Below are 21,479 nucleotides of genomic sequence, written 5' to 3' on the forward strand. Positions count from 1 at the left end.
CAACACTTTCACTGCTTCCACTTGGGGCTGACAACAACAAACAAACAAAGGATCCTTATCCTTATCCTCCTACTCTTCCTCCTCCTCCACCTGTTTCTTTCACCCTCTGCCTTTGTCTTATTCTACCATTTCTTCATTCATTCACTTCTCCTTTTCCTTCTTCTTCTTCTTCTTCTCTTTCTTCATTCATTCATTCATTCTTTCCTCCATCCTACTACTACTACTACTGCTGCTGCTGCTTGTGGGTAAGACTGAGTGGGGAGTGTCAGTGGTGGAGGTGATGAATGTGGATGCATGTGGGGACCATGTGACCCTCCATGTGTGGATGGGTGTATATATGGTTGGGCAGTGACAGTGACGCCCTTCCCCTCCCCCTCTCATATTTCTCTCTTTTCCTCCATCCTTCTGTCATTCCTGCACCCTGCCACCTCACCTCCTCCTCCTCTTCTTCTTTCTCCTCCACCTCCAACACCCAGGAATGTTATCAAGTCCTTTGTCTACAGCATCAGCTGTAAGGAGAGAGAGAGGCTGTGTATGTACATGATGTGTGTGTGTGTGTGTGTGTGTGTGTGCAGACTGAAACAGAGAAAAAGGAGGAAGAGAGACAGACAGACAGACAGAAATGAGGAGAGAGAAAGAGAGCATGTGTATGTGTATGATATGTGTGTGCGTGTGTGTGCAGACTAAAACAGAGAGAGACAAATAGAGAGACAGACAACAAAAGGTAGAGAGAGAGAGACAAAGACTCTGTGTGTGTGTGTGTGTGTATATGAGAAAGTGAGTGCGTGTGAGAGATGTACATGTGCGTGTGAGAGTGTGTGTGCATGAATGTGTGCACATGAGTGAGAGAGAGAGAAGAGAGAGAGAGAGAGTGAAGAGAGAGAGAGAGAGAGAGTGTGTGTGTGTGCAGACTGAAACATGGGAGAGGAGAAAAAGAATGAGAGAGGACGTGCAGATGCGTGTGTGTGTGTGTGTGCGCGTCATAGACATGTGAGAGTAAGAGCAGAGCAGTGCAGGTGGAGGGTGGAGGGAGGAGGAAGGGAGTCGTGGGGGGGGGGGGGGCTGGTTTGTGAGCTGCAAACTTAGGAGAGGAGCCTGGGTGATGGTTTGAGAGCTGGGTGTGGCATTGGCCTGGTGCGCAGGAGGGCAGAGGGTGAGGTGTTGGAGGAATAACCATCAGAGGTAAAAACCCTGTTATCAACACAAAAACGTCGTCTTTGGGATTGAGTGGAAACAACTTCAGCATTGGATTCTGATTTCATACAACCACACACACACACACACACACATATTCATGCATGCATTCATCCATCCATACACACACAAACATATATATATATACAACCACATACACATATACATTGATCTGTACACACACACACACATGCGTGCGAATGCATACACGCATACACATACAAACACATTCACATATACATCCATCCATTCATACACACACACACACACATACATACACATGCGAAAACACACACATGCACAAACACATACGCACACACATAAGACACTCCATATAAGGAAGTCTCTTTTTGAGAGTTTCTGAATATGTCTCAAAGCACCAATGTATGAAGCCATACACACACACACACACACACATATATCGCACACTTACATATATATATATATATATATATATATATACACATACACACAAGTGTGTACACGCTCAAATATGTAAAAGTTTCATAAATCTATATATATGTAATTACATATCTGTGTGTCAATATATGTGTGTGTTTGTATATGTGTGGAGTGTGTGTGTGTGCTTTTGTGTGAATGTGGAAACACTCAATTATATTCAGATATATAACTAATCTACTTATAATGAAGAACATATTCGTGAGTGTAAACATGTGTGTATATATGTGTGCATGTGAGTGTGTGTGTGCGTGAGAGCATATAAATGCATACACACACACACACACACACTCTCTCTCTCTCTCTCACATACATTATATATATATATTCATATCTATGTGTCGATACGTATATATATATATATATATATGTATGTATGTTTATGTATGCAAGGATGCATACACACACATGTGTGTGTGTGTGTGTGTGTGTAATAAGAGAAAGAAATCTTTATTCCAAGTTCTTTACTTTTACAGTTGCTTCAATAGCAAATATTTGCTATTTGATCAAAAGATAAAACTCCGAAATAATCGCCTTCTTAAATGCACTTCTTGGATTCTAATAGCTCATACCAAGTGCTGCTGCTAATTAAATCATTATATAACGTGTATATATATCCTCTCTTTCTCTATCTATCTCTCTCTCAAAGAGGCACAAGTACCTACACACACATATACACACGTGGCAGTAACTTGCACCTATCAAATTCAATTACAAAGCTTCGGTCGGCCCGGGGCTATAGCAGAAGACACTTGCTCAAGGTGCCACGCTGTGGAACTGAACCCGAAACCATGTAGCTGGGAAACAAGCTTCCTAGCTACACAGCCATGCCCATAGAAAGAGAGAGAGAGAGAAAGAGAGAGAGAGGGGGGAGACAGGGACAGAGAGAGAGAGAGAAAGAGAGAGAGAGGGGGGAGACAGGGACAGAGAGAGAGAGAGAGAGAATCATTACAACTGAATGGTCATGTGAAATTCTGCGTAAGAACTGTGAAGATTTTTTTGTTTTTAATAAACAGTGTGTTTGTGTGTGTGTGTGTGTGTGTGTGTGCATGTGGTTTTTTTTTTGCTTATTTGCAAGTAAACACATTATGGATGGGTTTAAACCATATTTAGATCCAGATATTTAAATCCACAGAGTTCAAATACCTTTTGCTAATGCAGTGTTTAAAAGAGATATTCTCAGTTAAACAAGAAAAACAAAACGAATTCTCTTCCTGAGACAACAAACGACTGCAATATTTCAGTTTTTGCTTCTCAGTTCATGAATCTTTGATTATGTCTTACCGATTCCAAGTATTTTGGAAAAACAGTAATCAATAGTAAAAGTGTGTGGTGATTGCAGTCTGACAATACTTTATGTCTTAGCTTCAATAATTGTCAAAGAACAATTTGAGAGATGTGTTTGGTCCAACAGAATTGCTTAATCTCTGAGAACCAGTTTTTGACAATTCTGGGTTTTTTTTTTCTTTTTTTGTGTAAGACTGATTTCTTGAGAGTAATTGGTTGTCTTTGATTCAGAAATTAACAGTGGAATATGTCTTATGAAGCACCATACAGCTGCCATAGCCATTTTTTGAGGATGCCGGGGTTGGTTTGGAAAATAACTTGGGGTCTCATCTGCTCCAGCCATGGCCCACATTCTGTATTACTGTAAATCTTTTATCTTTTATTTGTTTCAATCATTGGACTGCGGCCATGCTGGAGCATCACCTTTAGTCGAGCAAATCGACCCCAAGACTTATTCTTTGTAAGCCTAGTACTTATTCTATCTTTTGCCAAGTTATGGGGATGTAAACACACCAACATTGGTTGTCAAGCAATGGTGGGGGACAAACACAGACACATACATATATATACAATGGGCTTCTTTCAGTTTCCATCTGCCAAAGCCACTCACAAGGCTTTTGTCGGCCCGAGGCTATAGTAGAAGATTCTTGCCCAAGGTACCATGCAGTGGGACTGAACCCAGAACCATGTGGTTGGTAAGCAAACCTCTTACCACAAAGTCACGCCTGTGCCTATGAATGTAAACATATGTGTGCTTGTCTGTATGTGAGTGTAAACTTGTGTGTGTGTTTATCTCCACCTAAACAAGTACCAAAAGATTAAATGTCTTTATAAATCAATGCCAACTTGAGCAGAATGGTAGAACAACAGAACCACAGAACAGCAGAATCAAATGAATGGCCAGTGTGTACTTTTACTCTCCCTCTCTCTCTCTCTCTCTTTCTCTCTCTCTTATCTGAACCAATTTCACGTACACAATACCTTTTTTTGTTTTTAACCCTTGTTGGTAACAAGCAGCAGTGCCGACTGCCCCATTTCTTTTCAAGGACTCCACCCTTGTTTTCTGGGTCACAAAAATATTTGTTAATTATCTGCCTCACCATTCCCCACATTCCAGAAAATAGTTCTTCAAGGCTTGACAGCACTTTGGTGAAGTTATCAGCATTATTATTATTATTATTATTATTATTATTAACAGCCATATTGGTTCCACTGTAAGCTATCCTCTCTGAAGATGGCAACGACGATGGCAGCCAACAAGAAGGAGAATAATGAATGCCGGGAAGTCTTCTCTGAAGAATATTTCTTTGTCCTCTGCCTGGAGAAACCTAAGAATACGATAACAACAACAACAGCACCCATTACCTTTGCCATTTCCACCACCACCACCATCATCACCACCACCACAACCACCACCATCACCACCACCACCACAACCACCATCATCACTACCACTGCCACCACCACCACCACCACCACTACTGCCACCATTATTGCTACCACCACCACCACCACCACCACCACCATTTTTACTTCCAGAAAATGGTAACAAAGTGCTTAAATCATGTCTCTACTGGCACAAATTCGAAAGACCAAATGAAGGAGACCCTGTTTCTAGCAGGTCCTGTTACATGATCTGCTAGAAACAGTAGGCAAATTCAAATCACCTTCAAATTATACTTTACTGTCTTAAAAGAGAAAAAGGATGATCGCATTGGATGATGTAAGCTTAGATGAACTACCCTTGAAGAAAAGACAGGATGGTCAAAGCTAGAATGTCTTTTATTCAATTCAAGCCCGATCCAGTGCTAAACAACAATAACAAGCCCTTGGTTCTTAAACTGATAAACCACGAGGCCCCTTTTCCCCATGATATCAGTAATGTTTTTTATCACCTCCCCCCATCCATCTCTTACATCACTTAGCTACCATTTTATGGAAGAAAAAGTAGTGGTGGTGGTGGTGCTTTTGACAGACAAAGGATTGACTGAAACTTCAAAGATTTTCCTGAAACACCAATTCCTTCGATACAGACCTTTAACCAGAACCAGGTCACCCAGTCTTGGACATTCCACTTCTTGAAGAGAGTTTCCTGGACAAATTCTTGATGTTTGCGTCGATTGGTGACCCACACAACAACCAAACAGTCTGGTGCGGCTAACTGTGGGACAGCAAGGTTCTCCAGGTTTGTATCTGATTCACACCAATATCTGAAAGAAACCAGGATTGAGGAAACACATAAATTGCAAAGACATCGATCACCATAAAGGAATGGCACTGTAGGATGGATGACGCCAAGGCAAGGACACACACACATACACACACGTATTGGTCAAAATCTGTTTGTTCACCTTTGTGAGACAATCTAACGAAACGAAGCAGGCCGAATCTTCTTTTACGTGGACTGTTTTTTTATGTAGACTGTGTCAAGAGCAATACATAGGCCAAACAAAAAAAGAATGTGATCCACATCCCCTCCACCCTGTACCATCACTGCTAATCAATCAACCCATCAATCAGCTGGCAACACAGCAACTAGCCAACCTGTCTAGCCTTTACGCTCACGCTCACACACACTGATATACATACAAGTTCATACACACTGACACACACTGATGTATATATGCATATGTACACACACGCATATTGGACATCCACATACATACACAGACACACACTGAAGTACACACATGTACATACACCCACACACACGTGCACACATGCTCACACACACACACACCCCACCTTGTTAATTGCAGTAATCAGCAACTTCACAAACAATATTAACTGAAGCCAATTAACAAAACTTGTCTAATCATTCTCGTTACCATGACACAGTAACTGTGGTATTTGGTAAACACCACCCCCTCCCACTCATTGAAGTAAAATTCTTCCATAATCCAATATTTCAAACCCGTTCCTTTCTCACCCCCCCCCCGCCTCCAGCATCAGATGGTGGGGGGGAGAGGGTTGAATGTCAATAGTTGCACCATTTACCAGTAATTAAACACCAATTAATAAGATCTTTAGGTCACCTGACTGTTCTTTTATTCCATTGTGGCCATGCTGGAGTACAAATTTGATGAGTTCTGTCAAACAAATTAACACTGGTGTCTATTTCAAGTCTGGTATTTATTCCGTCAATCCTTTCTTGTTAAACTGCTAAGTGAGGGGGGGGGGGGCGCAGACAAATCAATATACATCGTCAGTTGGTGCAAACAGAAAGAAACACACACAAATACATACATATATACATGCACACACACACAAACACATAGACACACATGTACATATATATACAACAGGCTACTTTCACCTTCCATCTACCAAATCTACCCACAATGCTTTGCAGGGATATAAGAGAAGACACTTAGCCAAGGGAGCCATACAGTGGGATGGAACCTGAAACTGTGTGGTTGGGAAGAAAACTTCTAACCACACAGCCATGTCTGCATCTATATAGCCATGCCACTCACTGGTTCTATTTCACGTTTTTATTGTTACTAGTCAACTAGTTAACCATTTAACCAATTAATTGATTGTTTGATTAATCAGCCAATCAATCAATCAATCAGCTAAGTTTGGTCTGTCTCAGACCTGGAACAGAAAGGTCATTCCATTGATGAGGTCATGAATAACAACAAAAGGAGTCTGACAAATCCAGCTAATTGAATAACTGATCAAACGAGTAAATTAACAATCGATTAATTAATAGGCAAAATAGTTGATGAGTTGACTAAAAGTAATAAAAGAAGTGAAAGAGAACCAGTGTGTGTTTATTATTATTGGCAGAATGACCCACCCAAGATACAACAAAATCTGTTGCACCACAACAGGAGGGGGAGGAGTAGGGTGATGGTTATAAGTAATTGTCTCTAATTTTTGCAAGCAATTTCTCAAGAGAAAGTTTTAGTCAACACTGGAGACTCCCCCCCCCCCCCCCACCGCACCCCATCATTGAGACTGGTACCTTTCTGTTACCTGAACCCTGAACCCCAAGAAATATGTAAAAGCAAAGCTGATTTCTGTGGGATTTGAACTCAGAACATGAAGAGCCAAAACACGCACAGCAACAGATTTTGTTCAATGGCTGCCAATGACTCTGCCAGTCGGCCGTCCTGATGACGATAACGATGACGGCAACAACAACATCAGAAATGTCAACAACAACAACAAGAGTGACGAGGTGACCCAGAATGTTAAACCTATTAATGCGTGTGCGTGTGTGTCCTGCCCAACAGGAAGAAATATAATGGCACGCAAACATTACAAACAATGTAAACGAGATGATTTTTTTTCGGCTAATTATGTAGCTTCGTTAAATATCTTAACCCATCCCATAATTACCAAAATTCCTGCCTCTCCATCACTCCCTCTTTCTCTCAGAGCACATGTGTGTGTGTGTGTGTGTGTGTGTGTCGCTCACTTCAACATACCAATATGGCAAAACAATGTGCTTTATAAGAAATAAGAAACAGAAACTACTATTAAATGCCCCATGGTGGGAATCAACACTGGTACAGTAAAATTAAATATCAGCCTCAAAATCAGCTTCATTAACACCAAACACAAAAATTATGAAGATATTATTATTATCATCATCTTCGTTATTTTCTTGTAGTTATTGCTGTTAATTAATATTTTTATCATTATTGTTGTAGTTGTTGTTATCTTCATTATCATCATTACCATTATTGTTATTTTTTAGTTTCTATTATTATTATTATTATTATTATTATTATTATTATTATTATTATTAAGGTGGCGCATGGCTCAGTGGTTAGAGTGTTAATCTTATGATCGTGAGGTTGTGAGTTTGAATCCCGGACCAGGCTGCGTGTTGTGTTCTTGAGCAAGACACTTTATTTCCCATTACTCCAGTTCACTCAGCTGTAGACATAAGTTGCAGCGTCACAGGTGCCAAGCTGTATCGGCCCCTTTGCCTTTCCCCTGGATAACACTGGTAGTGTGGAGAGGGGAGGTCAGTATGCATGGGCGACTGCTGGTCTTCCATGAAACAACCTTGCCCGGACTTGTGCCTGGGAGGGTCACTTTCTAGGTGCAATCCCAGGGTCAGTCATGACCAAAGAGCGTCTCAGCATTCAGGTGGCGAGCTGGCAGAATCGTTAGCACGCCAGATGAAATGCTTAGCGGCATTTCATCCATCTTCACAATTTAAGTTCAAATTCTTTCTTTGTCAATTAACACTATGTCTGACTTCCTATTCTCTATCTCATGGTCGCACTGAATCATAAAATCCCACAGGATCTTTGCATTATCATTTTCGATGATGCCTTCAGGTTTGTGGTCGTACCAATATTTAGCTCTGTCAAGTCCATACTTGTTGCAAAGTGTCCAATGGACAATCCTTGTTATATTGTCATGACGGTTCTTATACTCCTTCTGGGCTAGTGGCGTACATTGGCTGGTAATATGCCATACAGTTTCACCATTTTGTCCACAGATTCTACACTTATCACTTTCTGATGTGTTGTCTATTCTAATTATTATTATTATTGTTATTATTATTATTATTTGGTTATTATTATTATTGTTATTATTATTATTATTTGGTTATTATTACTATTGTTATCATTATTGTTATCAATATTATTATTGTTATTATCATCATAATTATTACAACTGCTATTATTCCTCTTATAATTATTGCTGTTGTTGTTGTTACATCATCATTATCCTCATCATCACCATCATCATCTTGCTTAACATCATTATCGTTGTTGTTGTTATAATTAATTATTTAATTGCGTAATTAAATGACATCAAGAGACAATCACATTTAGTGGAGTGGCTGCACAAAAACATGAACCAGTCTCTCATGTTCAAAAACAAACAAACCTAGATTTCCATTTCCGCACATTTATATATCACATCTTTGGTAAACACTGGTGCCATCAGTTATAGATTTCCAGCAGACTAACCAAAGATTCACCTTATTTGTGTAACACCAGATTTACAGGGTGTGTCTCTGTAACTCGGGAGGAATAAATAACACAGGGTGTTTTTGCTTGATGCAGACATTGATTGACTTTGTAACTGATATGTTTGTCTTTCACTGATGGACATACACACATATACTTATATCTACATACATGTGTGTGTCTGCGTGTGTGATCATGCACATGTGTGCTTTTGTGTGCGTACGTGTACATGATGGGTTTCTTTCAGTTTCCGCCTACCACATCCACTGACAAGGATTTGGTCAGCCCAAGGTTATAGCAGGAGATACTTGCCTAAGGAGTCAAGCAGTGAGAGTAAGAGTGAATGCATGCACACACAGGCATATATACACACACACACACACACACACATATATATATATATATGTATACATGCATGTGTTATTACAGCAAACACTTCATAAATGATAACACCACCACATCCCCAACGATTGTTGGTCTGTATATCCCACTTGACCTCCTCAATGTAACAGTCAGATCTCTCTCAACAAACTTCCGCCTCCTCCTCTCCCCTTTTTTCTTACACTTAAGGCAAGGACTGAATGAACAAGGGAACAACAGTAATGGATGTAGTCATGTGACAGTCACGTGACATTGTCACTGTAACAATCAAAATCTCCATCAGTGAATCAGGAAATTAATCAATCAATCCATTGATTTAGACAATTAATCTATCAGACAGTTAATCAGTCAATGATACAATCAATCAGACAATAAATCAAACAATCAATCAATCAGTAAAGCAGTCAATCAATCCAACAATCAATCACTCAGTTATCAATCAATCCATCAGTCAATCAACCAAAAATCAGTTTATCAAAAAAATCAGTACAATATGTTTGAATAGATGATAGAATGGTCATCAAGGGTGGAATGACTTTGATTAACTGGTCTACAAGGTCAGGACTGACCCTGGGTTAAACAACAACAACAACGGTGTACTCACGATTTCAGTCTCTTCACTGATTTGTTTTGCCATGGAGGATCAATCAGAATCACATGAAATGGACCACCTGGAAAAAGCAAACACAAAACCATTGAAAAACACATATATACACACACACATATATACACACACACATATATATAGGCATGTATGTACAGTCACACATATAGTTGTGGCTGTGTGGTAAGAAGTTTGTTTCCTAACCACATGGTTCGGGGTTCAGTTTCACTGCATGACACCTTGAGCAAGTTTCTTCTACTATAGCTGTGGGCTGATGAAAGCCTTGTGAGTGGATTTGATTGATGGAAACTGAAAGAAGCCCATCATGCATAAAGAGCCTATTCAACAAGACATCCAGTTTTCTTTCGTTAAATTATGTCCAAATTCTACAAGAACTTTCTTGAACTCACCTGCAAGTGGGTATATTTCTTTAAAAGTGTCCAAATTGGACAGCAGGAATGTGCTCTTGGATGGAAGCAGATATTTATGGTTAGCAATTGTCACAATCTGAGGAATTTCTCCATTATATTGGACTTTGAGAAATGATGGATTTTCATGTGCCACACAAAGTTCTGAAAAACAAACATTAATTCAATTTAATTCAATTTCAAAGACAATTATAATTGTTAAAATTGTAGAAATTATTCCAGAAAGTTAATAGAATACAATTTGAGGTGAAATCAAAAGCTGAGTTGAACAAAACAAAGCAGTTTATATAATTTTATTATACATTTCAATATTTTGGGGTAAAAAACTCTTTATCAAGAAAAAATTAAGAACAGCAATGACTGGTAACTTACTCTGTACCCAAATACAATTCATTGTATAAGATACTTATTTACACACACACACATACATAAATACATATCCAGACACACACACACACACACACACACAGACACATATCTATTTCTTTATTGCCCACAAGGGGCTAAACATAGAGGGGACAAACAAAAACAGACAAAGGGATTAAGTCGATTACATCGACTCCAGTGCATAACTGGAAATGAAGTGCCTTGCTCAAGGACATACAACCTACTGACTGTTGCAGAAACTGAACCCATAATCTTCTGGTTATTAGCTTGATACTCTAACCATTTGGCCAGGCATCTTCACACAGACACATATTCACACATACAAACACAAACACACACAGGACTACCTACATTTTGTCCACTTAAACAAATTCACATATGCACTTGAATTTACACACACACACACACACACACACACACACACACACATACACACACGTATATACAAACTTAACAATAACAACAATACTAACAGCAAACAGTATCAGTAATAAACACCTTTACAAAGAGCACCAGGGGGGGCACCACCACCACCACCACAACCCCCCCCCTCTACCACCACGACCACCACCATCATCATCAACAACAACAGCAGTATTAATGCATGAGAAGATAATCAATTTAAGAGGAAACAGATGGTTGAAATCTACCACCACCACCGCCACCACCACTGCTGCCACCACTACTGTAATTAAAACTACAGTTACTACCACTCCTGTCATTACTATTCCTAGTGCTGCTGATGCTGCTACTACTACCACTACTACTACCACCAATACTACTACTACAACTACTGCTGCTGTTACTACATCACGACTACATCCAAAACTACTACTATGACCTCTACTGCTACTGCTGCTTGCTGTTGCTACAGATTTTTGATGGCCAGGTGTAAGGTCTGGAGTCTCACCAGATAGCTGGGTGGATATACAAATAGCTGGGTGGGTAGACAGATAGCTAGGTGGATGTGTAGAGGGCTGGGTAGGTGGGAGGAGGTAGATATAAGATGGCTGGATAGATGGGTAGATGAGCTGGGTGGATAAACTGCCAGCTGGAAGGATGGGTGGATGGGTACATAGCTGGGTGGAAGGGTAGGTAGTGGGATGGATAAACTGCCAGCTGGGAGGATGGGTGGACAGTTGTGTGGATGGGTAGATGGCTAGCTGGATAGGCTTTCTTTATATGGGTAGATTGTTGGGTGGATGGGTAGAAGGCAGCAAATGTGTAGCAAAGGAGGATGTAAAAAGGATGGACTATTAAAGTGGTGGCGGTGGTGGTAGTGGTGGTGGAGAAAACTAATAGGTAAAACGTTTCAGATTCTAAATGCATTCCCCTCCCCACCTTCTCTTTCATGATCCACCCACCCACACTACACATGCATGATTAAACTGTATACATACATACACACAGTTTCCATCTACCAAATCCACTCACAAGGCTATAGTAGGAGACACTTGCCCTTTTCTCTTTCTCTTTCTCTCTCTCTCTATAGGGAGAGAGAGAGAGTGAGAGAGATCATCATCATCATCATAGTTTAACGTCCGCTTTCCATGCTGGCATGGGTTGGACAGTTCGACTGGGGTCTGGGAAGCCAGGAGGCTGCACCAGGCTCCAGTCTAATCTGGCAAGGTTTCTACAGCTGGATGCCCTTCCTAATGCCAACCACTCTGAGGAGCCAGAGGGGGCTGGCATCAACCACATTTGGATGGTGCTTTTACGTGCCAGCAAGCACATACAACCATATACATACGATATACACACATCACACACACACGCTCAGGACTAGCCATATGCATCACTTCTCATATCCTTAACTCAAGGAATCAGCTGTTTCCATGTGAACGCACATGCATGCACACAGACACACGCACACACACATTTGGTTGAGAGGGTTGGTTGAAGGAGAAGAGGGGTTTCCATCGATGAGGGGAAGATAGAGATGTAGAAGAGTGTGTGTGTGTGTAAATATATAATAATACATATTGTGTATAGACATATATGTATGAGTGTATAAGTGAATGCATGCGTGTATATGCCTGTATATGAATGTGTGACTGAGTGTATGTGTATGTGAATTCAAAAGGACACACGGACAGATATATGTAAAATCTGCAATGATATTTCAAAAGTTAATTGAGTAAAAAGAAAATTAAGTTATTAGTTAAAATATTAATAATAATAATAATAATAATAATAATATGAACTAAGAATATAAAAGTGAAGTTACTAAAAACCTCATGAGCCTTTGATCATAAGAGACCCCTCGAGATTTAGACAAAGGAACTACATCTGTTCTCCAAGATCTTGAGGCAATGGTTTCTGTTCATACTTTTCACAGATCCTCCAAGACCTTGAGGGAGAGAGGTCGTGTTCATAGTTGTCGCAGACCCTCCAAGAACTTGAAGTAGAAGTTGTGTCCATAGCTTTTACGGATCCACCAAGATCTACAGATAGAGGCTGTGTCCTTAGAGGTTGCAAATGCTCCAAGATTTAGAGTCGGGGCCACATTCATGGCCATAACAGGTCCTCCAAGATCTTGTGGGGTCAATAGGGTTGACATTCCTCCTGTAAAACAGCAAGTTGATGATTTCAGGAAAAATATTACAGTGGGAGGGAATTCCATAAAAGAATGCAGTGGGGAGGAAGGGCTAAGTATTAAGATCAGTGTAGTGGGGTTAGTGGGGGAGGGTCATGTAGTAGAATAGTGAATTGGTTGATTTGGTAGAGCGTTTGATAGACTGTCTTGTGGTGTTTGTTCTGACTGTCTGTGTTCTGAGTTCAAATCCCACTGTGGTCATCTTCGCCTTTCAATGTCTTGGGGGCTGACAAATTGCTCCGGGATTGACTGGATTGGCAGAATGGTCTCAGGGTTAAAAATAGGAAGAGGCTCAATGAGGCATTTTGTTCATTCAGACTTTGGCATTCTGATAACAGTGATTGCCACAAACCATATTGACAGCAAGGTGAATAGGCCCACCACCTCCACCACACCACCATCATCATACAGCTACAATGTCCCCTACATACAATCCATCACCACCTAAACATTCTAGTCACTCCCCCTCCTTCTGTCACTATCTTTTAGTCATCATCTATGGACCCATTAGCTGATTAGGGTACCATCCTGACCCCCACAACCACTATCCACTTCCTAACCCTGGCAACAATTATAACCTCCAACCACCACCACCGTTACTATTACTACAACTACTCCTACCCTATCACAACTGACTCCTCCCCTTCAATCATTATGCACCACCACCACCACCACCAGTGCCACAAATGTTTCCCCCCTCTCTCTCTCCCCCCACACCCCTTCTGAACCAAATACAATCTGCAAACAGACACCATGGTTACCACTACCTTGACACAACTACCACCACCACCATCACTGCAATTCGTACCACTGATGCTACAACTACCAAACCCTCCCTCCACCACCAATGCATTTATATCACAGCCACTATTTCTTGACATACCACCACCAGCGCCACCACTGTCATCATCATCTCCCCCCTCATCATTACCACCACCACTACCATCACCATCATCATTGTCATCATCAGTACCATCATCACAACCACCACCACCACCACCACCATCATCACTATTATTACTATCATCAAAGCACCCCCATACACACAGCCTTTACTGCAACCACCACCACCACCATCATCATCATCATCATTTCAATAATATTACCACTGCTGCTGTTGCTTCTGCTACTACCACCACCACCACCACCACCGTCCATATACAGCTGTGATAAAATGTAATGTATTCAGTGACACAGTAACATTTAATAAGAAACCTCCCACCCATCCACCTACCCTACCCTTCCCTCAACATGCCACTCACCCCCTTTACTCTGGGTGGGGGTCAACGGAATGTCAGATGACAGATATGTTAATCTGTCCAGTGAGGTGGGAGGGAGGGAGGGGGGAGGTGGAACTGTATAAAATTGGTGCATGCAACATTTCGGCAGAGAGAGGAACTGGAACTGGGAAGCTGTCTTAGGCAAGACGCACCACTCTGCCAGTCACATGGCCAGTGAGATACCTTAAATAAGATACACAACTCTACCAGTTCCCCAAGCAGCTAACAGTCACACAACAACATATTTCAGACCAAGGCACACGCCTCCACCAATCCCATACGTCTCTTTGTGTTCTGAGACTCAAACACAATTTCAGTCGCTCCACTGATTTATTTTGCTATGAAGGACCAAGGAGAATCACATCAAATGCTTCAACTAGAAAAACATATACAAAAACACATTGAAAAACACAGACACACACTTGTACACACTGGCTGATTTTGACTTTCATCCCCCTCAGGGTCAATACAATAAGTACTATTTGAGCACTGGGGTTGATGTAATTAACCAGCCCCAAGGCCTCCAAAATTTCAGCCTTTAGAAAGGATTATTATTATCATTGTTATTATTATTGAGCAAGAGAGAGCAGTGGATGCCACCAAAGGGACACTAGGATACAAATATACAAAGCCAACCCATCGTGACCACACGTCTGATAAGGGTACACCAGGCACATGCATCACAACCATGTCTGTGCACAACATGGCGACCTCATATCAAGATGAACAGTGCATGGCAAAGCTTCTTACTACACAAAGGCATTTGAACTCAGAATGTAAAGACGGATAAAATGCCACTCAAGCATTTCGTCCAGCCAACCAACAACCCCACCGGCTTGCTGCCTTAATAACAATGATGATCATGATGACAATGACGATGATGATGATAGTAATAATAATAAAGGTAATGCGAACAAGAGATACGTGAGAGGTACATTGTTTGCTGTAAACCCATAGAAATAAAACCAAAACAGTTGAAATATTACGTCTCTGACGCCAAAACTCTCATTTTTCTCATTAGTTTTTATTGGGATGTTTTTCTTGCTTTTTTTTTTCTAATTGCCTAATATGGTTTTGGCTCTTGTTGTTGTTGTTATTGCTGTCATGATGCTGTTGTTGTCATCAACGCGTTTTTCCCAGCAAATAACCAAACCAATTTATTTATGAGTTTTTTTTGTTTTTTTTGCTGTTTACTTTTTTAATTTTATTTTTTGTTGTTGTTTTGTTTCAATATTGTATTATCGAATAAAAGGAGGCATAGACATGGACCTGTGGTTAAGCAGACTAATTTCAACACTGTGCTGTTTCAGGTTCCGGCCCACCACACAGCACCATTGACCTACCTTAGCACTAAGAGGGACCAAAGACTTTCTAGTTAAATATGGCAGCTATAAAGGGTGGTGGAGGTGGTGGTGGGGGCGGGGGGAGAGCAGGACCCTATCAAATATTATGCTCTACCTATTCATGGCTCCCAGACTAAATTTATCACATTTGTTAACCGCAACCACAACCAACAACAACAACAACAACAACAACAACAGCACAATCACATGTATATCTTTAGTGCTTGCAATGTTAAGGGCTTCCTGGAGAGGCATGAAAGCCTCTGCATCTCTTTCACCCTCCATTTCTACATTCCCAGACTTCTTCACACAAACTTGTGACTTACAACATATCTCATTTATCATGCCAACGAGTCACTAACGAGCCACTAACGAGCCATTTAATATTCAGCGAACTGCATGGACATTTGCACCATCTGTCACTCACACACACACACATGCATGCATACACACACGCATATGCAAAACTGTACAATCCCCTATACAGACAGACACAGAAGCACAAATACATAGACAAACACACATTAACACACACGTATATACACCACATGCAGCTATACACATACAAACACACAAAGTAACACAGATACATACACAAATATAGGCATGCACACACACATAGACAATCAAATGCGTATACACACTGAAAATACAGAAACACGCACGCACACATACACATGCATGCACATACATTTATATGCATTTACACACATGAAAAGTGCACACATATACACACACATGCAGAAACACACAAACAGATGCACACAGGCATGTTTGGTAAGCCTGAAGAATGCATGGTATGGATGGAACTGTTAGCCGACAGACTGGCTGGAATTAAAAGGGCAATGAAGGACCCTTGACACTGGATAGAATGAGAAGGGGTTTGTGTGGGGGGGGGGAGCTGGGAGAGGGGAGGCAGAGGAGGAGGAGGAGGAGGGGACAAGAGGATAGAGCCAGAGGAAAAGGAGGAGGGGACAAGAGGAGGATTGAAGCAGAAGTGGTCAGTTGTTGTAAAGACCAATGTGATGGACATTTCATCTATCCTTTACTTGCTTCAGCCATTAGACTGTGGCCATGCTGGGGCACCACCAGGAAGAATTCTCAGTCAAATGAACCAATCTCTGCTCTTGCTTTTGTTTTCTTTCCAAAGCCCTGTACTTATTCTATCAGTCTCTTTTACCAAACCACTAAGTTACGGGGATGTAAACACACCAACATCAGCTATCAAGCAATGGTGGGGGACACACAAACACATACATACATATATACAACAGGCTTCTTTCAGTTTCCGTCTACCAAATCTGCTCAGAAGGTTTTGGTCAGCCTGAGGCTATAGAACCATGTGGTTGGGAAGCAAGCTTCTTACCACATAAATATATATACACATATATATGACAGGCTTCTTTCAGTTTCCATCTACTAAATCCGTTCATAAGACTTTGGTCAGCCGAAGCCTATTGTAGAAGACATTTGGCCCAAGGTGCCACGCAGAGGGACTGAACTTGAAACAGGATTCTTAACCAGAACCATACATACACCCCACACACACAGAGAAAGCCATACCCACACACATACATATAGATAGAGATACACACCCATCCTAACAGACATTACAAAATTCCAGAAGACAAAGAAATGAGGAAGAGCCATAAAAATATCACACTAAAGACAGACAGACAGACAAGAAGACAGACAAGAAGACAGACAGACAGACAAGAAGACAGACAGAAGGACTGGCAGACAGACAGGCAGATAGAGACCTGAGGATTGGCAACAAAAATCTTCAAGTCTCCAACTCACACAGACTCCGCTTTAAAAGAATCATAACATTACACACACACACATATACACAAAGGAGTGTGTGTGTGTGTGTGTGTGTGTGTGTGTGTAAAGCCCAGAATCTGACTGTAATGTTGAAATGTGAAAAACTAGGATAGAATCAGAGATTCTATGTTAAATACCAACAACAACAACAACAGCAACACCATCAGGCATATTAGTAAACAACAATAAGAGAACAAGAATGTAAATAAACAACAATAACAGACATATTGTAAACAACAACAAACAAGAAAGAGAGGAGGAGGAGAAACATTTCCTCTCCACCCCCACCCCACCCCCGAACCCTGTAGAGTGACATAATAGTGGGAGGGAGGGGAGGGAGGGAGTGGAATGAGGAAATGTTGCAGCTGAAAACACTTGGTAGAGATGATGGAGATGGGGATGGAGGGAGGGAGGGAGAGAGGGGGGGGGGGGGGGGGGAATTGAAGGAGGGATAGAGAGAGGGGGAGATGGCATGAGGGGAAAACTGAAGGGAGACACAGAGAGGGGGAGATGGTATGAGGAGAGAGAGAGTGAGAGAGATGATATGGAGTGGGGTGGGGGAAGGGAGAGAGAGAGAGAGGGGGAGAGGAAATTGAAGGAGGGATAGAGAGAGGCAGAGAGAGGAGAAAGTTGAAGGAAGACAGAGAGAGGGGGAGATGGTATGAGGAGAGAGAAACATATGAATGCCCCTTCTACCCCCAGCTTCCCTCTACACAACCCAACCACTCACCCACCCACACCCATTCAGTAGCGAGAGGGATGAAGACTGCTGCATCTTATTTTAACACCCCCCCACCCCACATACTTACAATCCCTCTTTGCTTTCCATCTAATTTTCTCCACCTCTACCTCAAAATGCTACCACCACCACCACATAGTCTTTCCTTTTAGTTACACTTTTACTTCCTACCCAAGACCCACCCACCCACCCAGTGCCAAAAACGAAGAATGGGTAGCAGTAAGAGGAGACAAAGATGAGAGGGAAGAATCAGGAGTGAGAGAAAAGGAAAGGAGCAGAAGTGTGTGTATGTGAGAGGGAGAGAGAGAGACAGACAGACAAAGTCACACCCCCACACATACACACAGAACAGTGAACATGTTATATCTGGGGTTTCACCCTCCTACCACGGCCACCACTGCCTAAATGTCAAACACAACAAATTCCTCAAATGTAAGAAAACATGGGTGAGAGGGGCAGGGGAAGCAAACAAGAATCAAAACAACAAAAATAATAATAATCCTTTCTACTGTAGGCTCCCTTTGCTGGATTACATTAACCCCAGTAGATGACTGGTACTTTGGATGAAATTCTGCTCAGCATTTTATCTAGCATACAAACAATTCTACCAGCTCTCTGCCACCTCGAATAATAATAATAATCTTTTCTACTAAAAGCACAAGGCCTGGAATTTGAGGGGAGGGGGAAGGTCGATCACATCGACTCTCAGTATTTCACTGGTACTTAATTTATCGACCCCCAAAAGGATGAAAGGCAAAGTCGACCTTGGCAGAATTTGAACTCAGAACATAAAGACAGACGAAACACCACTTAGCATTTCGTCTGGCATGCTAATAATTCTACCAGCTCACCACCTTATAATAATAATAATAATAATAATAATAATAATAATCAAATCAAATGGAAATTGTAGTTGTGATCCCTGTGCTAGTGGCACGTAAAACCACCATCCAAACGTGGCCGATGCCAGCGCCGCCTTGACTGGGTTCCATGTTAGTGGCATGTAAAAAAGCACCCACTACACTCTCAGAGTGGTTGGTGTTAGGAAGAGCATCCAGCTGTAGAAACTCTGCCAGATCAGACTGGAGCCTGGTGCAGCCTCCTTGCACTACATGGGATTGAACCAGTGATAAGCAAATGCCAAAATGTTGGAATGAAAAGCAAAAAATATTTCCAGGATTTACAGAAGACTGCAACAAAATGGAAATGCCATTGTTTTCACTTGATGAACTCAAATGGCTGTGGTGCTAGTGATGGTGACTGTTGTGGTGATGGTGGTAGTAGTAGTGGTGGTAATAGTGGTGGTGGTGGTGGTGGTAGCAATGTGATAGTGGTGGTTATAGTGCAGATGGTATTGCAAGAAATAAGTGATTGCAGGGAAGGGGTAGGAGTTGCTGATGGTGGTGGTTGGTATGATGTTGATGCAACGATAGTGGGGGTGTAAGGTATATTGGTGGTGATGGTGGTGGTGGTGGTGGTGGGGTGGGGAATGGTGTGATGGCAGTGAAATGTAGTGGTGTGGTAGAGGTGGGTTATGGGATATTTCCAACAGAAGGAATGGAAAGGGAGATTCTAAGACCACAACCTTTTTTTAAGAATATGGAATTGGTCAAGTGTGAAGGACATTGATGTATTGAGGAATCCGCAGACATGGGAGACTGTGTGCATCTGACAAAATGTGTGTTTAACATCTACATATCTATACACACACACACAGATATAAATACTTAAGCACAAACACACGTGTGTGTACATGAATATACACACACATACAGAATATTTATTTGTGGTCAAGAATACACACACACACATAAGCATGAGTATACATAAATGAACACACAAAGTCCAAGCATGTTATATATATATATACATATACACACACATGCATACACAAAATTAGAAATACACACACAAACTTTGCACATATGCATACATTCATACACATGCATATATACATATGCACACACTAAACTTATGCAACCTACAAATGCACATGTACACATACAGACACAAATGCATACATACACACACACAAAGTTACACAGGTCACACAAACACACACACACACATTAAAAGCAGGTGAGTTATGCCCTCCCCTCCAGCACACACTTACCCCACAGTGCCCCAAACCAATGAGCCATGTTCTAAAATAGTCCCCCATACATCCAGACACCAAATTCCATTCAGCAGTGAGTGGCATCATTTGTGTTTCAATTCTTGCAGAGGAAGTGGAGAAGGAGGGGGGGACTAGCAACAGCAACACTCCTACCATCTCCAGGTTCTGTGGAAGACTTACCAACAGATGGCGCTACATCTGGCTTTGCAATGTTTTAGGTTGAGAAGTTCTGTAATGTGCAGCAGATGGTTTGCTGTATTTTGGGGTTGCATTGTGAAATGCACCTTGCTTCAATGCACTCTGCTGAATTGAATTTACATCTGCACACGGCACTGGGAGTGCAAGTGTGTGCATGCATGTGTGTGTACGTGAATGTGTCTGTGCATGCATGTGTGTGTGTACATGCATGTATGTTCATGTGTGTGTGTACGTGTGAGCATGTGTGAAGACATTAAGCATAATGTCGAGGGTCAATTCTTCAACCAGGTACTACAATATGTCCTTCAGCAAGGCTCTTCACTTCATGCTACTTCAGCCTACTCAGCTGTATATTGGGCACCAGCTTAATGTTGGTGCATCTCTCTCTCTCTCTCTCTCTCTCTCTCTCTCCAGTTGGCACATCCTCAATGTTCAGCTAGGTCAAAGGTGAATCAACTCATGAGTATGGAGGCCTCTAAAGCAATTAGCTCAACATGATACATATCATATTACTAAGCCACATTCGCTTGCGGATGAAGGTAATTGTATGAGTGTGTGTGTGTGTGTGTGTGTGTGTATGTGTGTGTGTATATAAAGACCGAGACCTCTGGAGATATGCTGTGACTGTGAAGACCCATCAAATAAAGTGAGATCACAGCCGTAACCTATACCAGTGTTGCATAACCAGCCGACTGAAAAGT

General features: G+C 41.5%; 1 protein-coding gene across 3 annotated transcripts in view; it reads right to left on the reverse strand.

The window, feature by feature from the left end:
• The window catches only part of LOC106880387 (N(6)-adenine-specific methyltransferase METTL4), an 84,154-nt gene that overhangs the window by 17,606 nt on the left and 45,069 nt on the right, over positions 1–21,479 (reverse strand). For all 3 annotated transcript variants that reach the window (XM_089366430.1, XM_014930299.3, XM_014930297.3), the window contains 3 exons: positions 10,278–10,439; positions 9,868–9,934; positions 4,976–5,150 (listed from right to left, as the gene is read on the reverse strand). In XM_089366430.1, the coding sequence (XP_089222556.1) occupies positions 4,976–5,150; positions 9,868–9,934; positions 10,278–10,439 (404 nt within the window). The remainder of the gene's footprint in view (positions 1–4,975; positions 5,151–9,867; positions 9,935–10,277; positions 10,440–21,479) is intronic.

Source organism: Octopus bimaculoides, chromosome 19, assembly GCF_046866305.1.
Source record: "Octopus bimaculoides isolate indiv1 chromosome 19, ASM4686630v1, whole genome shotgun sequence".
NCBI lineage: Eukaryota > Metazoa > Mollusca > Cephalopoda > Octopoda > Octopodidae > Octopus > Octopus bimaculoides.